The 19,323-nt window shown below is 46.4% G+C and overlaps 1 protein-coding gene across 6 annotated transcripts in view; it reads left to right on the top strand.

Moving 5' to 3' along the window:
- Positions 1-13,010, top strand: part of DDHD1 (DDHD domain containing 1) — a 62,295-nt gene extending 49,285 nt beyond the window's left edge. For all 6 annotated transcript variants that reach the window (XM_046942620.1, XM_046942619.1, XM_046942618.1 and 3 more), the window contains 6 exons: positions 415-677; positions 2,708-2,783; positions 6,501-6,650; positions 7,341-7,593; positions 8,904-9,080; positions 11,994-13,010. In XM_046942620.1, the coding sequence (XP_046798576.1) occupies positions 415-677; positions 2,708-2,783; positions 6,501-6,650; positions 7,341-7,593; positions 8,904-9,080; positions 11,994-12,175 (1,101 nt within the window). In that variant the 3' untranslated portion in view covers positions 12,176-13,010. The remainder of the gene's footprint in view (positions 1-414; positions 678-2,707; positions 2,784-6,500; positions 6,651-7,340; positions 7,594-8,903; positions 9,081-11,993) is intronic.
- Positions 13,011-19,323: the final 6,313 nt, after the last annotated feature.

The following is a 19,323-nucleotide window of genomic DNA, read 5'->3' as shown; positions in this document are numbered from 1 at the left end:
AATATTCTTTACATCAAATGTTCAAATTCTGGCTCTGCTTTCCTCATATGTGCTTTTTCTCCTCCTGTATCTGCCTTTTGCCTGAGATGAGGCTGCTTTTTTTCTGTATTAGCATTATTTCATTCTGAAAAAACGTTACGTAGGTGCAGCATGGTAGGAGAGGAAGTGGAATAGAAGCTCTGGTCCCCTCATACATGAGCAATGTGCAGAACAAATTCAAGTGTCAAAAGTCAATGAGTTCAATGCTTTACAAATATCCAAAAGCAATTTGGGATATTTTCCCAGTTACACAAACAGAACGTGATGCTTGTCCTATATGCATGCTCAGGAGGCTGACCTATGTGCTATGTGAACAGGATAAGATATGTAAGATATGTTGTTATTTAACCTTCTTCCCTTACCACCTTCAAACAGCTTGTCAAGGGGCTGCAGCAGGAGCTGAACCGCCTGTACACACTGTTCTGCTCTCGGAATCCAGAGTTTGAGGAGAAAGGAGGGAAAGTCTCCATTGTGTCCCACTCTCTGGGCTGTGTCATCACCTACGACATCATGACAGGCTGGAACCCCGTCAGCCTTTACGAACAGTTGCTGCGGAAAGAGGAGGAAGAGCTTGAAGACAGTTGGATGAGTTATGAGGAGCAGCGTTTACTTGAAGAACTTTACATAACCAAACAACGGTAATGCATCCGCTTCTGGTTATGAAAGAGTAAAACCACAGCCCTATATGGTGCCCTTTGGGTGTGTCCGGAACCTGTTGTGACTCTTATGTTTTGCAGCTGATGTTCCTCTCATGATGCTGAATGGCGGTGGTAAATGCTAAATGCAGAACTAAGCAGACAGGGGCATGGCAGTGCTAATAGGAGCTCTGAGTCCACATCCTACAGACTATACCAAACTCAAACAAGTAGCTGCTGCTCACTGCCCACATGCACTGGGAGCTCCTCCTAGCCAAGAAGAAAGGACAGGGTCAGGCCATTAGCCCTGCAAATATTTGAGGTGAAACACAGCAGTGTAGCTCACAGGTGTGCAGTGAGCTGAAACATGCAGAACCTGAGCAGTGAAGTGCCAGAGTCTCTAGAGAAAAATGAGAACTGTTCTCTAAGACTGAGCTTGGAAGTCGAGCTCCACCAGCTGGGTGCAGATGTTGTGGTTGCTGTGATTGGGCTTATGGGATTACTGCTGTGCTGCAGATCATTTACCAGTTTCTGCCTGCTGCCATTTAGAAATGTTCATGCAGTTCTTAGTGCAAAGCAGCACTGCCCATTGTGACAGATTGGATCTTGGTTTCATTGTCTTGCAAGTGTTGGTAGGGATTCTCAGTATTAGATGACCGTGTAGATAGTCACTCTGTCCCCACAGTGTTAAGGTGCTTTTCCTGTTCTAACCTGGGTGTCAGGGTACTGTGAGACTCTATGGGTAGAGAATCTGATAGTGGGAGCGTGAACTTTCCAGTCTTTCCAGTGGTGCTTTGGAAGTGTTACTATCGCATCAGATCTGCTGTGCCTGATATCAGTATGTGTGTAATCAGGGATTGGTACAGGACGTCTCTAATGGCTGCAGGGCTGGATAAAGTGTGGTCTTTCTGAAAGAAGTAAGAGACCCAAGGATCATGCCCAGGGGTAAGGTGACCCTACAGGCTTATTACTAGCATGTGACCAATGAAAAATGACAGTTTTCATGCCCACACTCCAGCTCCTTAAGTATGCACTGAAGCGTTTCACGTTTCATCCCCAGTAATCTGAGTACCATTTGACACAGGCACTTCTGTGATAGATAGAGTAGCTGTCCTGTTCACAGGCATCTTAGTGTCATTCAGTCTGGAATGGTAAAGGATGTCAGTGTTACATCTTCTATCTTCTGGATTTCTGATGTTGCAAGGCTGGCAAACACATATTCTGGAGATACTTATGCCTGAGTAAGGTGTGTGACAGCATGCATAAATACACTACATTGTAGAATGGGAGCATGTGAATTTATTTATTGGAACCCTTCAGTGGCAGCTCACAAGAGTCAAGAATTCTGCGTGCCTTCTTTTTTAAGACCAAATCACATTCATTGAAGCATACTAACTGGTTGAGAGGACTGCTCTTCAGAAAGCTTTAGCTCCAGACTAGTATCTTTCTAACCAGGATGACAGAGGTTAACCTTCATATTTTTGCTTGCAGAATGCTTTAGGAGAACTTGAAGAGGTGTTTTTTCCTGCTTTGAGGAGGGCATAATGCTCTAGTGTTGGGTTAGATGTTCCTCCTACAGACTGGTGAAAGATAAATGACCTTTTTTAGTGATAGCTAAAAATGTGGGACCCTGTCCTCCAGGTATTTCACTACAGCGCAGAACTCCATAATGGGCCATGGATTTTCCTGTGGCTCTGACTGAACAAAACAAACTAAAACTGGGCAATGTGGCTGCAGAAACACCAAGGAAGCAGGGGGTGAATCACCTGCTCCTGAGAATGGAGGATGGGCAGATGCTTGGGGTGATGAGCTGGGAAACTGTCATGTCCTGATCGATTCCTCCTGTGGTCAGAGAAACAGGATTTCACGTGCATTGATTCTTAATCAACTGGACTGCCTCAGAGGAAGAAACAACACAGTCACTCTCTCTTCCTAACAGACAAACTGTTGGACCCTCCATGAATGCCTGTTTGGATCAGATGCCTTAATATGTCTGCATTTTTCTGTCTCAGAAAGAATTCCTTATTTTCCAGGTTGAAAGAGATAGAAGAGAGGTTACAAGGCTTGAAGGCATCCACCATAGCAAAAACACCTGTCTTAAAATTTAAGGTATGTATGTCTAGATTTTCACTGACTGTCCCACTCACACTAAAAACACACTTGCAGTTTGAGTTATTCTACTTCCTTTTTTTTTCCACGTCACTGAACGTTGGTAGAATAGCATGAATGTGTGTGAATGTACAGAAACATATTACTTTACTCATGTATTACTATTTATCACAAATATATGTGTTTCTATGTAAATACATAATCCAGTGTGTGAATTGCTATCACACTACACACACATGTGGGAAGATAAAAGCCATTTGACAAATTACACCAGTCACACACCTTGAAAAGTTGTACTTCTACTTTGTTGACTGCTCCATCTTCCTTGGGGACTGCTTCTAACATATCACACCTCTGAGTCAATCGAGTGAATTTCCTCCAGCAGTGGATTTTCCCTCAAAATTACTCAGGCCTGACAGGTAGGACAGGTTACTTCTAGTCTTTACTTCTAGTCTCGTGAAGTAGATAGCTTGCTAATTGGCTCTGTAAATTGCTAGAATTTCATATCATTGCAAAAAGACATTTTGTAGCTTTGTGGTGGGATGTGCAACACTTTCTAGTTGCTCTGCTATAACCTGAAATATTAAACAATAAAAATGTGACATGATAGATAAGAAGAAAATAGATTGTTGTTCTTAACTTGCCATTTGTGTTTCCTTCTGAGTTCAGAAGCACCCCCAGAAGCCAAGGTCAATCTTGAGCCATGAAAAAGAGGGAACTAACTGTAATTCAATTTGTCATAGCCTCCTTCTTTTATCACGGCTTAAAAACACATGTTGTGCTATTATCTCTACCATCAAAGAAGCTGGAGTCAGACATATTCCTCTTGCTCTGTGCAAAGATTATTCTTCACTCAGCTGTGTTTAAACTGAAGATTTCTTTGAACAGATGCTTTTCAGAGGGAGCAGGAGAGGAGGGGGAAAGAAAGCAGAGAGAAGAGAGAACTATATCCAAATTACTCTTAGGTAATTTCCCATTGCTGTGCATCCTTTCTCTTACCCTTACTGAAAAAAAAAGACATTTTGGTTTTTTTAAGTCAGTGCTCCTAGTGTAAAGCAAAGCTAATGACTCCTACTGCTTGTATGTGCATGGGACAGACCTCAAGGGGAAGAAAGGAGACCTCAGGGGGAGGAGGAAGGCTTTCCATGAACGTGATGGCAAGGTGCTTCTGCCAAGGGAGGATTTGTGCAGGATGTCACTGAGAGATGATTGCTCATCAACAAGGCAGTCCAGCTTACTGAGGGTGACTGGCTTGTTGAAAGAGAAATAACTGCTTTGTAGGCACTGACTACCAAGCGCCTTGGCTCTTGGCAGACAGAGCTCTAGTGGGGTCTTGAGTTGCTATTCACTGCAAGAGCTTGATCCACAAATTACTTTGGGCTGTGCAATGCAGGAGGCTGGAGTCTTTGATCCCTGATCTTTAGGCTGTCATACACAACCAAGCAGCTACATGCAGCTGTAATGAAAAGGGCTAGCCAGAATATGAACATGTGGGGAATGGTGTAATACCTACTTCTACTAAACATTAAAATTAATCCAATAGGTCTTCTGTTTATGAATCATAACCAGGAGAAAAGTGTTATCCCAAAAAGTGGTGTTCTTAAGAATTGCTTCTCTGTTAAACATTTACAGGAGTATATGTGAAGTGCCTCCATCCTGCTTCATGCAGAAACACCAAAATTGATAGATGCCTTCTAGGAAGATTTCAGTCCTCTGCTCCCAGTAGATGTCATTGGATGGCAGTCTTTTCTTCAGCCACTTTGCTGCAGTGCTGAGCATCTAATGACTGCGATTTAAAGGGCTTTATTTTTGGAAGGCTTGCTTTTGATTTTTAGCATTTTCTACTTTGGTGTTGATTTATTGCCACCCTTTAAGGTATCCTCCAATTGGTTCTTTGTCTTTGTAAACTTCACCAGAGATGGAAGGTCACGTTGAAAGCTTGTGCATGGAAGAAGATAATACAGCAAAGAATGCTGTGCTCCAAGAAAAAGCATCTGTCTATGGACACTGCTAGTCTTGTGTTTATTGATAGAAATGTGCACCTTGTGACCACTTAAATTATTTACCTTTTAAGGATTTTTGGGTGAGGAGAATTCTGGGAAGTATCTGCTAGCAAGTGTCAGCTGGCAATTGCTTCTCATTTCTTTCTGAAGCAGGAAGACCATAACTGTGTACTCCAGATGCTGCAGATAGGCACGTCACATGGACAGGGTTAGAAGTCATGTACTCACTTCAAAGGATTACACAGTGAATATCTGTTTCTATTGTATTTGAAGATGAGAAAGTTTTTTGTCCAAACTGCAGAAATGTAAGGGTCTGTGTAAAGATTAATTGAAAGAAGAGCTGCTTTGAAGCAGACTGGACTAACGCTACAGATGACAATGAGCTGTGCTTTGCAGCATATGACACTGAATAGCTGTGCTGAAGACCTAGGGCTTTTTTTCCATTGGATTGGAACTTGGACATTCTTTTGGAAGGAAGAGGTGGACTACCATTGCCAAGTAAGAGGAGGAGGAATGTTTTGTTCAGTGCTGGAATCTGGTAGATGAAATGGACCATTATTTCCACATCCTCACTGCACGTGCTGACATACTGCAAAGGCATGTGGGAATCCAAGCATTCTCCACGTGCACTTAGCAAGAATCAAGTGATTCCTCTCACCAGATGACTGGCAGCACGCTGATAGCTGCTTGGCTGCAGTGCCCTGCAAACTGATGCTACTACTGGGAAAATTACCGTGAAGCTGTAATAAATGGTCCAATTAATTTTTATATAAGAAAACATTCTAAAGGTTAAGAAGAAATTTTGACTTTCAAAACTATTTTTGACTACAGAGTCTTACATTTGATGTTCCTAGGAGACAATGTGTGAGGATTGGTATTGGGATACGAAGCCATTCACCTCTTGGTCACTGTTGAATCCTGGCCCACGTTGGTAGTGACCAAATGTCATTACCACTGATGTGTGTTCAGTGACATCTGTCAGATGGGTCAACAGCTGCAGTGCAGGTTTGCTCCGCCTGCCTCGCAGTGCTGAGGGCAGTCCTTGCAGAGTGAGTCACAGCAGCTTTGCACAGCGTGAGAGTGGGCTGCGAGGTAGTGAGTGTGCTGTGCTCAGGTGGTGGTTCTGTTTGTGATGTGGTGATGCTTCTGATGAGCACCATTCTGCTCACTTAACACTGCGTATTTGTAAGAGACTGTACATAACAGCCTGTATATGTGTGTGACGACCAGAAGGGTTTTCTGTAGGTCATCTTCAGTGCTGAGTGTAGCTTGCACCAATGGCTTTGCAAAGTGAGTCCGGGAGTACTAGCAGATAAGGTTATAGAGCTGTGGTGAACTTTGAAAAGTTGCGTGAGAAGTGGACTTTAATGGTGTGAAACACATCACGTTTCTTTCCTAAGTTCTTGCATTACTCCTTCCAGTGTTGGTAAACTTCTTTCAGTTCAAATGTCCAATGTGGTTTTCAGTTCTCAGACGGTGCAGCATCACAACGCGTAGCTCTCTTCTCACAGCAAAAATGAAAACAGAAACCAGGAAACGTAACTTGTTGCGTTTCACTGTTTCATTGTTACACTATGTATATTACAGTGCTCTTTCCTGTTTTAATTTACTAATACTATACAAGTCCCATGGTTGAAACAGAGAGAAATCAATTCCAGCCATGTTAGAAAGCGTTATTTCCACCCTCATTAATGCAGATGAAATCTCTCCTTAGGTTGAGAATTTCTTCTGCATGGGATCTCCACTAGCAGTGTTTTTGGCATTGCGTGGCATCCGTCCAGGAAACAGCGGTAGCCAAGATCATATTCTGCCCAGAACAATTTGTAACCGCTTACTGAATATATTTCACCCAACAGACCCAGTGGTGAGTTGCAATTGCAGCTTCAAGCTTTTACCTTTTTGTTTTTAAATGCTGGCTGTGTGATAATGAGTTCCTCAAAGTGTGTGAATGGACACGCATGTGTTCCTGTGCAGCACTGTCTGTCAATGATTGCTGTGCAATGTCTTGGGTTTTACCACTGTTGAGTAACATTTGCACCAAAGAGTTGCCTTCAGTATCCTCTACTGTGCTTCTCTTTTCAAATAAGGGTAAGATTTGAGTAAACTCAACTTACTTTTTTGCAAAGACATGAAATAACCCTTTCAGTCAAGTTCCAACTTGGGTTTAGCTTACTGGCTTCCATTACATGTCACAGATCCAAATCTACCACTGCCATCATAAAAAGGCTTCAGAAGCAGTTCACAAGATACTGTAGAAAAACAAAGACACTGTTGTTTTCCCCAGGGGAGTAACAGATTGTTAGAGGGTGGGATAGGCCTTGGGAAGGAAGTACTGGTATAGCTTTGTGCTGTCCTTATGCTCTTCCATAGGCAGCCAGTGTTAGCTGTCATCAAAGGCAGGATGTTGGGCCTCTGATCTGTACAGCCTCGGCAATCTCTTTGACGAGAGTCGGATTGGGAAGTTTCATGCTGTCCTATCCAGACTCTGGATGGAAGGGGTATGTAGTTTTCGGTCTTGTCACTCAGTGTTTTCTTTCCCAAATTCCTCTTGCAGGCCTATAGATTAGAACCTTTAATCCTGAAGCACTACAGCAACATTTCACCAGTCCAGATCCACTGGTACAACACCGCAAACCCTCTACCTTACGAGCATATGAAGCCAAGTTTTCTCAACCCAACAAAAGAGCCTACCTCAGTTACTGATGGCGAAAGCGCTTCGACTGTCCCAAGCCCAACTACTTCACCAGTCATGGTTCGGCGCCACTACGGGGAGTCCATAACCAACATAGGCAAAGCCAGTATACTGGGTAATTGCTGCTTGTCTCTTTTTCTGCAGGGTCTTCTTGTAGAGCATCACTGCTCTGTGTTGTTTAAGTTCCAACTGTCAGCAAGCCGTTCCTGCCTGTTTGCAGTGTTTGTTCTGCGTAGGTGCACTGCTTGCTCTAATCCAAACTAACATTTACTTTGAAGAAAAGACAGTTTACATAATACATTGAAGTCAAGGAGAGAGGATGTGGGTCAGAGAGTTTATACTATTGCCGCCTTATTGTTGTCTGCCTTCCTATGGTAACATCCTGGGGGCTTCGTAGTTTCCACTGTACTTCATGGAGAAGTATTTTAAAGCTTGTTCTGTGATTGCATTCTCTGGTGTTGACAAATAGTAGGAAAAAAAATCACTCTGTATAGGTTAAATGGAACCCCATACTTAATAATTTTACTAAGGGAAATTTGGGCTAGTTCAGTGTGAAGTCTGTCCCCTTCTGCCTTTCTGAATCAACTTTCTGAATCAGAGTAAGCCCTGATTTAGTAGAGCTTAAAATCACTCACTGGAGCTTATACTTGAGCACGCACATGCAGTTTTTGTTGACTCAAGGACTTTCTTCAGCTCTCTGTGTGGGATCTGGAAGAAGGTTAGTGTGACCTAGTGTAGGAAATCCTGCCAACCCAACAAGTAGAGTGTACAAAAGCAGATCAGTCCTTAAGTGAAAGCACGCAGCGTTTCAAAGCAGCGTTCTCTCACAGTACACCGCCTTTTGCTGCTTTACTGGAGCAACTACAGTGTCTCGTCCATACGGTGGCAGCAAAGCCAGGAGAAAACATCCCAGATCTGTTCCTGGCTTTGACACCCTTCACCCTGAGCAACCAGAGTAGTCAGACTGAAGGATGATAGAGCATTCCTAAAGCTCTGCAAGGGTTATTCCATCATGAGGACCGCAAACGAAAGAGGTCTCTTAAATATTCCCCTGGGATTGTTAGGTTCAAAGGTAGCACCATGGTTATGAAATGTTTGTCTTAAACTTTCTATAAAGGAGGAATTACAGCGCAGACTTAAAAAATCCAGCTTCCTTTCTGCAAAAGCATTCTCATCTATTTTTTTTTTTTTGTCCCCCATAACTACAGGTTCCAAATTACAGCCTTTGCTTGTCCACTAGATTAGCGTCACGATAAACAGGGCACACTTCAGTCAGATAAGCTGTTCCCACCCTAGGAAAGCATGAATAGTGTTTTCCATCGCCCCGCTCTAATTGACGGGTACAGCGGCGGCTTTAATTTGCAGTTGGAATTGGCTGACCTCGTGCTTGTTTTTCTCTTGTTTGTTTGTTTTTGCTGAGCTCAGGAGCTGCGAGCATTGGGAAGGGCCTCGGAGGGATGCTGTTCTCAAGGTTCGGTCGCTCGAGTACACAGGCTGCAGAGCCAGGAAAAGATGGAGTGGAAGGGGACGACAAGAAGACCACTGTGGGAACGCCGCCTTTCTCACAGAGCAGCAGCAGCTCAGCCTTCCTCGAACCCACATGTCAGTGACTAGCCCACCTTACCTCCCCTGGGGGACAAGATCTCCTGTGGGCTGCGTGTGTGTCTTGTGGGAGCGCTGAGCAGGTCAAGGGAGGGGATCCTTCCCCCTGCTCAGTGCTGGTGAGGCCGCACATGGGGTGCTGGGCCCAGTTCTGGGCCCCCAGTAGAGGAGAGGCCTGGGCATAGTGGAGAGAGCCCAGAATAGGCCAAGCGAATTGCTGCAGGGCCTGAAACAGCTCTGCTGTGACGAGGGGCTGAGAGCTGGGGCTGCTCAGCCTGGAGCTGAGGATACTCAGAGATCTCATCCATGTCCATTAATACCTGAAGGGAGGTGTGGAGAGGACGGAGCCAGGCTCTATGCACTGATGCCCAGTGGTGCCAGGACAAGAGGCAATGAACATAAACTAGAGCACAGGAGGTTCCCTCTGGCCATCAGGCAGCACTCTGTGCTGTGCAGGTTGCAGAGCACTGGAACAAGCTGCCCAGAGAGGCCGTGGGGTCTCCTCCTTGGAGATATCCCAAAACCACCCATGCACAGTGCTGGGCTCCAGCTCTGGGTATCCCTGCTTGAGCAGGGCACTGGACCTTGTCAGCTCTAGAGGTCCCTTTCAGCTTTAGCCACTCTGTGATTCTTTTAAGGTTGTCCGATTACTGACTTTGTTCTCCCTGTTATCTTTCTTTTTTGTCCTCTTAAAAGACACTTATCTGTGTATTTGTGTCTGTCATATATGTACACACACATATACGTGTGTATGAGTTTTAGCTAAAGAGACCTGCCCATCTGTACTTCTAAATTATCTCTAGAGAAAGCAAAATAATTGCTTCAAGAATCTCAGCCTCTGTAATGAAATAGATTTATGTAAATTTGCCCATGCATTTGCAGTTCTGAAGCAATCTTTATTGAAAGGCAGGTATGGCTGGAAACAGAGGCTGTCCTTGTCCTGCTCTGAACCGCCCAGAGCACAGAGTGCTATTTTAGCAGCTGGGTTTTTTTTTTTAAGTACATATACTTCCTTTACAGACATTCATACTTTATTTTTAAACTTCTCATCGCAAGGCGGGCCTTTTGCAATCTAAGCAGTCACAAGTGTTAGCACTGTTGTATCTTGTGATTGCATTCACATGATGCATTGCAGTCTGTTGATTGCTGCCACTTCCAGCAGATAACCTGCCTGAGTCACTGCTGCAGACAGAGACTTGGTTTTAAACTTCATGGAAATGGAGCGGTGTGGCAGCCAGTATTGTGAAGCTCTTGATGAGGTCCCTTTGCATGGTGGCACACTGAGGGCTCCTGCACAGTTCCCACATCCCTCTTTGCTGTAATCCTATCTGCAGTATTGTGTCCAGGTCTGGAGCCCCCGGTACAACAAGGACAGAGAGCTGTTGGAGAGGGTCCAGAGGAGGCCACAAAGATGGTCACAGGGCTGCAGTACCTCCCCTATGAAGACAGGCTGAGGGAGCTGGGCTTATTCAGCCTGGGGAAGAGAAGGCTGTGGGATGACCTCATTGCGGCCTTTCAGTACCTAAAGGGAGCCTACAGACAGGAGGGGAGGCAACTCTTTGAAAGGGGAGATAACAGCAGGATGAGGGGAAATGGTGTGAAGTTGAAGGAAGGAAGACTGAGGTTGGATGTCAGGGGAAGTTCTTTACTGTGAGAGTGGTGAGGTGCTGAACAGCTGCCCAGAGAGGCTGTGGATGCCCCGTCCATCCCTGGATGTGTTCAAGGCCAGGTTGGATGGGGCCCTGGGCAGCCTGGGCTGGTATGAAATGGAGAGGTTGGTGGCCCTGCCTGTGGTGGGGGGTTGGAGCTTCTTTGGAAGGGATCCTTGAGGTCCCTTCCAACCCGGGCCATTCTGTGATTCTGTGAAATCCCATCCATAGGAGAACTTGAAGCAGAGGCCACGAATCTGTGGGCAGAGTGATGCAATCCGTGGCCCCAGTGTTTGCTTCTGAGAGAGCAGCCACACGGCTTGCAGTGGGGTTTGGCTTCCTCCCAAGCTTCTGTAACAGAGATGGGGTTGGTCGCGGTGTTTTTGCTGCAGAGCGACCGGTTCTGAATGCATGCATCTCAGTGGAAATGACTGTGGTTTTCTCCTGGTATGCAGAGGCTCCGACTGCCTCTCCTTGCTGTGTTTGGAAAGCAGCAAAACGCTGCTGTGAGAGCTGAAGGGCTGTCACTCCCCAGCGCTGCTGTGCCGTGACCGCGGAGGCAGCGCTTGTTGTGATGCTCCATTTATGCTCTCTCCCAGCCAAGAATTAAAATTCCTTGAAATTGCCTTTGATAAATGGCCGCATTTTTTACTCAATATGGGGTTTTGGCTTTTGTAGCTGAGCAGGCGTTCAGTTTTGTCCTTTTCATTCTATTGCTCCTTGCAGAGATTTTCTAACCACTGAAGTGCCCTCACAATAGGTCAACCATTGGCGCAGTGAAACATGCAGTGCGAATTGCTCTGAATGTGGTATTAATCAAAGCAGCCATTACAATGAAAGGATAACTGCTGAAACGTATTTGGAATAATCTGGAAATTAAAAAGGCTGGAGCTATGGTTTTCTGCAAGCACGTCATGCTGCATGTAGTCTGAATGGGGATTCAGCTGCCAGAGGTACAACAGATCCCTTCACTGCTGCAGGCTCTGAACATCCCCCTCCTAACACAGCTTGCTAAAGGGACCAGCATCTCCTGGGTGTTTCCGTGTAGTTACCATAAGGAGCATAGGTTTATTTCTGTGATCAGTATACAGTGATTATATACAGTTACTTACATATATATATAAATATACAAGCTCTTTTCAAGCTTTAGGTTTGGTTTCTGCAGAATCAGAACCTAAACTTGACAGACAAATAAGCAAGGATTCCTTTTCCTTCCACTGACACACAATTCTAACAGCATTTCTCTTTCTTCTCCAATTTCTAGTGGAACTGGAGCACAGGATTGATTTCGAGCTCAGGGAAGGTCTGGTGGAGAGCAGATACTGGTCTGCAGTCACGTCGCACACTGCCTATTGGTCATCTCTGGATATTGCTCTTTTCCTCCTAACCTTCATGTACAAACACGACCAGGACGATACTGACAAATCCAATTTGGATGCTATCTGAAGTTTTGACTGGGGGCTGGGTGGGATGGGAAAGGAAATCTGAAAACCAATGGCACAAAACGGATGTCAAACCACAGTATGTATGGCATGGAGGTTTCAGGTTTAAGTGCATGTTTGGGTTCTTTCCTGTTTCTAAGGAGCAAAAATGATTTGTATGGCAAAGCACTTTATAGTTTCAAACGTTTTGCAGTGCTGAATCAGACCTGAAATTGTTCCAAATTCTTGTTGACTTTGCATAAAGCGACGACACAGCGTGCAGCACCACGTCCGCACCGTTGTGCATTGTGCTCGGGTGGCATTCTTGTTGATGACCATAATTGCTGTTCAGTTCATTAAAGTACAAACAGAGGAGTTGATTTAAAAAAAAAAAGCGAAATTAATTTCCATTAACAAAGTATGTGTTACTTACAAACCTAAAACTGCCATGTTCCAATGTTGTATGTGTCAGTAAATAACGAGCGGTGGTGTCGTTTCTCTAGGATCTGTTGAGCTGCACATCCTGTTATCCACAGTACCATTCTGAGTGCTGGCTGCTGGGCTGTGTTCTACGTGGCACGTGGAGAAACCAACGCTGAAAAGCACCACGCGGATATGAAATACTGTAACTATAATTTATTATCTCCGTTTCATTTTATCCCAGTGTACAAAACATGACTTTTTTACTGGTTTCTTTTGACATAATTTAAGAACCACATTTATTTTCTACAGCGTTAAGACTTTTTCTCAGAAATGCATATCTTTGTACTACTATTCAGATGAATATATGGACACTGTGGCACACTTTAAGTATTTTTTCATTAAAATAAATATTTGTGGTTTCACACAAATGACGTTAATCACCTTCTTCTCAAAGGTGAGTCATTGCTTGGCCAGGTCCCATGTGTCTCTGAAACGTGTGGAGGTTTGATCTTGGTGTGCAGAGGGTCCCTCTGCCCTTTGCCATGAGTAGGTGTGCATATGTGTGTGTGCATAGACGTGCAAGGAGCCGTCAAGAGGAAGGAGAGCAGCATTATATAAACTTGGTGAGGCCTGAGGATACCAGAACTTAGATTGGATTTGTATCTGAAACTAATTCAGGAGCCTCCAAGTGGGATGTATTGTGATGAAGGGAAATCATCTCCCAATGAAACACTGAAAGGTCAATTGCTGGGATCTTAAGCCATGCATAGCTCTAGAGCAGAAGCGTCAGACCCACAGCCTCTGCACTGCCTCTGGCTCGGGTATTTATGGCCTGTGTGGCATGTTTAGAAGCTGCAGAATCCCAGCTTTCCTTTGCAAAGGATGAGGCCATGGCGTCGGCCAATAGCCGTGTTCTCAATGTAAACAGATGTGGAACCATCAGCCCCAACCAGCAGCCTTCCCTCCTGAAATTTGGGAGGGGGAGGGCAGCAGCACTGCTGCTTGGGCTCTTGTTTGCTGCCCGAGCGTGTGGTGCAATGGGGGAGGAATGGGGCGTGAGGCTGTGTGTTGTGGTTAGGGATTTAGCAGCAATTATAAAGGGATAAACAGTGCAAAGGGGGCAAAGGGAGGAATGGGAGGTGGGGGGGAAGGGCGGATGATGATGGGAACAGCGCTGCTATGCATGCAGCGAGGCATTGGGTCTGGGGAACTCTGGCTATGAAATCCTTTTGGCCTCAGTAAATCCTAACTCATGCCTGGGAAGTTCACCTTGGCTGATGAATAATCATTAAAAATCCAAGTCTGCCCTTTAAGTGGAGGGGAGTTTGACACCTCTACTCCAGAAAACAGGCTTTTGTTAATGTGGCTGCTTTCGTTGTTCAGTCAACCCTTCTTAATTAGGAGAACTCGAACATAAAAGGAGAACCTCCTTTTATGTTTGGAACATGCAAAGCATTTCCGAATGCGCCCGGTTTGTGCTCAGGGTTGGGTGGTGTCACAGCTATTCCATCCCTCCCAGCACTGCATCTCCACAAGATCTTGTTTGCAGTGCTGCAAGCAGAGGGGGTTAATTCCTACAATTCTTGTGGTCTGCGTAAACTCTGCCGTTGTCCAGAACGTGTTTCAGATTTATGGGATGGCTCTTTTCCCCGCACCGGGACGTGCTGGAGCCTGCGGAGCGCGCTCCATATAAGGGCTGGGATCCTCGTGTGCCTCCCGTGTACCTCTGGGGCAAGCAGGGAGAGGGGCAGGAGCTGAGCATCGCCTTGCCTTCCTCCTGTTCTCGTGGGGCGGGTTCTGGTCCAGCATTTGAAAAGCATCTCCTAACGCTGTGACAAAGAAGGGACGCCTGAAGGATAAATGGAGGTTTATTCTAAAGAGTAGACAAGCGTATGAAGCGTGCTGCAGGCAGATTTTTTGTCTTTAATTCTCAAAAAACCTCTCTTCCATCTTGCAGAGATGACATGCTCTTTGGTAACGGCACTTTAAAGCCATTAGGCAAAAGAAGGGTTGCCCCATGTCTGCAGCACAGCCGAGCAGAGCCCCATCTCTGCACACTGGATTCTAAATTTCACGCTTAAAACTTTCTGGTCAGATGGTCTGCAGCAGAATATAGAGCTGGAATGTGCTGGCTTCCAATGGCCGACTTGTTTTCATTCGCAGAGTGATGTTTAGCCTTACAAGCTGTGTTGGCGGGTGGTTTTTCTTGAGAACCCAAGATAAGGGAAATGAACCGCCGTGTTGTTGTCTCCTGACTGATCCTCAGCTGTTGTTCTACACTCGTCCTTCACTTTCTTTGTCCAGATTTGATGCTCACTGCTTGACTGTTGTTTTCTTCAATACAAGGTCATTTTGCAGATAACCTCTTTCAGTGTTTTTAAATGTATTTTACTGAATTTCACCCCTTTGCTCGTAATTCTTCCATCGTGGCTGCTAGGTGACCAGCAACAGGGTGAGAGGTGGTGGCCTCAAGTTGTGTGAGGTGAGGTTCAGGTTGGATATCAGGAACAGTTTCCTCTCAACAAAGCAGTGCTGCGTTGGCACAGCTGCCCAGGAGTGGTGGATGGGGTCACCATCCCTGGGGGTGTCCCAGAGCCGTGGAAATGTGGCACTGAGGGATGTGGGCAGTGGGCACGGTGGGCTGGGCTGGGGTTGGGTTTGGGGATCTCGGAGGTCTTTTCCAGCCTTAATGATGCTGTGATTCCATGCTTGCTTTCTGGTGCGGCTTTGTTTTGCAGTGACAGCCCAGCTGGCCACCTTCAATTATTTCAGCTCCTTATCAGTTTCAGGCTGATCAGCAAGAAGTGTCCGTTCTCACATCTATATTCCACCTCTTCCTCCTGCACGGTTCTGTTTGTCCTGCTGCTCCTTCCCCACACCACTCATGCAGAGCTGGCTGTGCCTCGAGCTGAATGGGTGGGAATTGATTTCTTTTACTTCATTCAGCTCTATGTCAACTGTTTGCGGTTAGATACTTAATGTACATTTGTCTGCCCTCTGCCCCACGAGTTTATTTCAAATGTCATTCCCCTTCCTATTTTTCTGTTGTTGGCTTGGAGAAGAGGTTTCTGCCTCAGAGTCCCTCTGTTGTCTTCACTGATTTTCATTGAATCATAGAATGGTTTGGGTTGGAAGGGACCCTTTAGGGCCCTCTGGTCCCACTCCCCGCAGTGCACAGGGACACCCACAGCTCCATCAGTGCTCAGAGCCCATCCCCTGACCTTGGGTTTCTCCAGAGATGGGGCAGCACCACCACCTCTCTGGTCAACCTGTGCAGTGCCTCACCATCCTTACTGCAAAAAACTTCTGCCTTATGTCCAATCTAAATCTCCCCTCTTTTAGTTTGAAACTATTTCCCCTTGTCCTATCATAACAGACCCCACTATAGAGTCTGTCCCCCAGATTGCCACCCATGTGACAGTCCCATTTTCTGGTTTATCAGCCTGGCATTTTTATTAAACTCTGCATTTTGCCTGCACTTAGTAAGCATTTTCCAAAAAAGCAAACTTTGTCCAGGTTTATTTTTCCCTCTCTCTTCCCCAGCTACGTTTTTAGTACCACTTCCCTACTGCTCATTATCTCAAGCCTCTTCTGAAGCCTTCTGATCTCATTTCTGCTTTGATTTCAGTTTGCTGACATTGAAGCTTGCTTGTTGCAGCACAGTCTGTGCATCCTCAAGACATCCTCAAGTTGAAGCCCTGCAACCCATTTGAGATTCCAGAGGCATTTTGCTGTCATGATCCAGGGGATTTCTCCTAGAGCTCGGCATCAGCTCAGCCCACGTGGATGTGTTCATCCCTCAGGATGATAGAATCAAATAGAATGGTTGGGTTGGAAGGGACCTCACAGCCCCCCAGTCTCACCCCTGCCATGGGCTGGCTTCCCCCTACCAGATCAGGCCCAGGGCCCCATCCAATGTGGACAAATTGAGTGTGCACGTTCAGTGTCTCCAATAGGAAAAGCTCCAATAGATGGAATGAAATGCCTGGCTCTTGAGCTTCTGGATCGCTGTGGAGGTCAGTGCTCTCTGGTCCCGTTAGAAAACAAATTCCATCCTCAGCCCTTCCACTGAAGATGCCCCATCTCCCTGCAGCAGCCCTCAGCTGTGTCCTTTCTCTTTGGGTGTGAGAAGTCAATGAGTCAACAGCAAACATTGGTGTCATAGTTTTCCATGCCTTGCAAGCGTGGAGGTGGGAGAGGTAATGTGCAAACCTCCCTGCCTGGAGCCCTGCAGACCCCACAGCTGCTTTGTTGCTCTTGCTTTCACGGCTCTTTCAATCTCTCTCAAAGTCTGTATCACATCTCAGAGCAGTGCCATACTTTGCACTTGAAGAGCGTCCTCTTGAAGGGTCTTGACATTTCACTGTGCTGCTTGATAAAGAAGATTCTTGGCCTCCAGTTTAAAACAAAATGTCAAGCTTGTTTGTGCTAAAGTATCTGGTTTGGGGGTTTTAACTGCTTTCTGTAGTTCGTAGGAAGTCTACTTCAGCATAGGTTTGGAATTAGTAATAGCTATTTGAAGTAGAAATGACTTAATCTTATCCAGTGCCTTATGAATCCAGATTTTTGCCCTCTGATTTGCCAGCACAGCACAGGGAGTGGTGGAGTCACCATCCCTGGGGGTGTTCCAGAACCATGGAGATGTGAATCTGAGGATATGGTCAGTGGGCACGGTGGGGCTGGGTTTGGGATGATCTTGACAGTCTTGGAGAGCACCCACAGCTCTCTGGGCAGCCCGTGACACTCTTGGCAATGAGGCCAATGGACCACATGTTCCACAGTGTGTTCTCCCAGTTTGTGCTTCCAGAAGTGAGTTAAACACTCCTGGTTTGGGGCTCCAAACCCTCAGGTTTTCAGGGTAAGGATGGGAATGAAGATAATTTTCATCAACCCACAGCAGAAAAGAGAATTGTGCATAACTGAAGGGGGATGGGTTGTGTAGACTGGTGGAAGTGGGCGCAGGGCAGCGATGCCCATGGGGTTGCAGCACAGGGCAGGGATTTGCAGGGCTTCACTGTTGGGAGCCAGGCTTGGCAGGCTGCTTCCCAACAGCTGTGGGTGCCCCATCCCTGGAAGTGCTCAGGACCATGGATGGAGCCCCGGGCAGCCTGAGCTGGTGGGGGCACCCAGCCCACAGCAGGGGTGGGACTGGGGGGACACTGACGTCTCTTCCAACCCAACCCAACTCAACCCAACCATGCTGTGATTCCGTGATATGATTCTCTCAGTACAGACATGGTGAGTCTTCCTTGCAAAGGAGGATGGGTCAGCCCCAAACCAGCACTGCTGAGCCCCAGCTGCTCCCACCAAGTGTGGTGCAGGGACGTGTCTCGTTGCTGTTTCACAGCACTCACGTTCAGCCATGTGTGTGTACTTTGCAAGAAGGACTCGTGTTGAAACAACAGCCAAACATTTTCTGTTAACAGAGCGTGTCGCAGTGGGATGGGACAGCTCTGCCTCTTGGCACACTCCTTGGCGTTTCTCCTTTATGCTTACCAGACTGCCCCTTGCATGCAAGCCTTATTTTATAAAATTTTCCTATAAACAGAATTATTAAAAATCAGCAGGGGGAGGGAGGGGAAGGCTGCAGAAAAACAAAAAGGAAGAGGGCAGAGCCATTCCTCCCGAAGCTGCGTACTGTGCTGTCACGAAAGCAACCTGCGTGCTGCAGCCCACATCTGTTCACCAGGGGAAGAAGCGTTTGCTTCCTGTGGTCGCTGACCCAACGTTGCATTTCTGACATCTGCAATCACTGCTCCCAGGACATCAGTGCTGGGCGATCGCCACTGCCCAGTGCAGGGATGCTGCAGTGAATGCTTTGTCAGTCACCGGTTATATTTATCATCACAATGGTATTCTCAGCCCTCTCGGATTCATGAGTTACAGTGATGGGGTCGTGGCCTTCAGTGGAGCACTTCTGGACGCAAGATGTTTCTGCACAAAGCATTGAGGTCCTTGCAGGTCTGGTCTGTGGGATCTTGGCAAAGCATGGGTTTGTGTATCCCGCTTGTTTCTCCACACTCGAAGCAGTGTTTTGAAGCAGAGCTTCCAAATGAGCCTTCAAGTTTCTGCAAAACGACTTCGCCCTCCCGAACCATTCAGTTAATTAACACACGACATCGCTGGCTCCCCCTGAAGATACACCTCCTGAGTGAGATTTCTCTTTAGATTTGGATGAAACGCAACGGTTGAGTCATGATGTTACTTTCTGGCACTGCTGTTGGATCGGGGAATGTTGCTCACATTGCTGACTGTTGCCATATGCTTTTTTCATCAAGCAAAACGGCGCAACTTTCTTTTTGCTTCCCCCCCCCCCCCCCCCCCCCCCCCCCCACTGACTCACTCCCCAGATATGTTTCTGGTTAGGATGCTTACTGCCTCCTTCCTGACAGACGGTTTTGCAGTTTGCAGTGCTCCCTGCAAATCGTCTCCACCAGCTCCAAAACCCCCCGAATGGGTCCTGGGGAGCAGAGCTGGAGCTGCCCATGGGCTCCTCGTAGCATCATGGAACCGTGGAACCACGGAATCAGCAGGAATCTATGGAATTCTACGGAATCATAGAGTAGGATGGTGAGTGGGGGCAGTGGGCAACTCCAAGTGCCAGAATGGAGCAGCTCCCCATGAAGCAGACCATGAATCCACCTAACAATAAGCCCAACCTTGCAGAAAACAAGCTTTGAGCACAGGAGCAGGGTTCTGACAGCCATCCTGGGGGCTTTTGCACGTTTCTTGCATTGCAGCCCCGTCCCA

This window comes from Gallus gallus, chromosome 5 (genome assembly GCF_016699485.2).
Source record: "Gallus gallus isolate bGalGal1 chromosome 5, bGalGal1.mat.broiler.GRCg7b, whole genome shotgun sequence".
NCBI lineage: Eukaryota > Metazoa > Chordata > Aves > Galliformes > Phasianidae > Gallus > Gallus gallus.
This window is presented reverse-complemented; position numbering and strand designations above follow the sequence as displayed.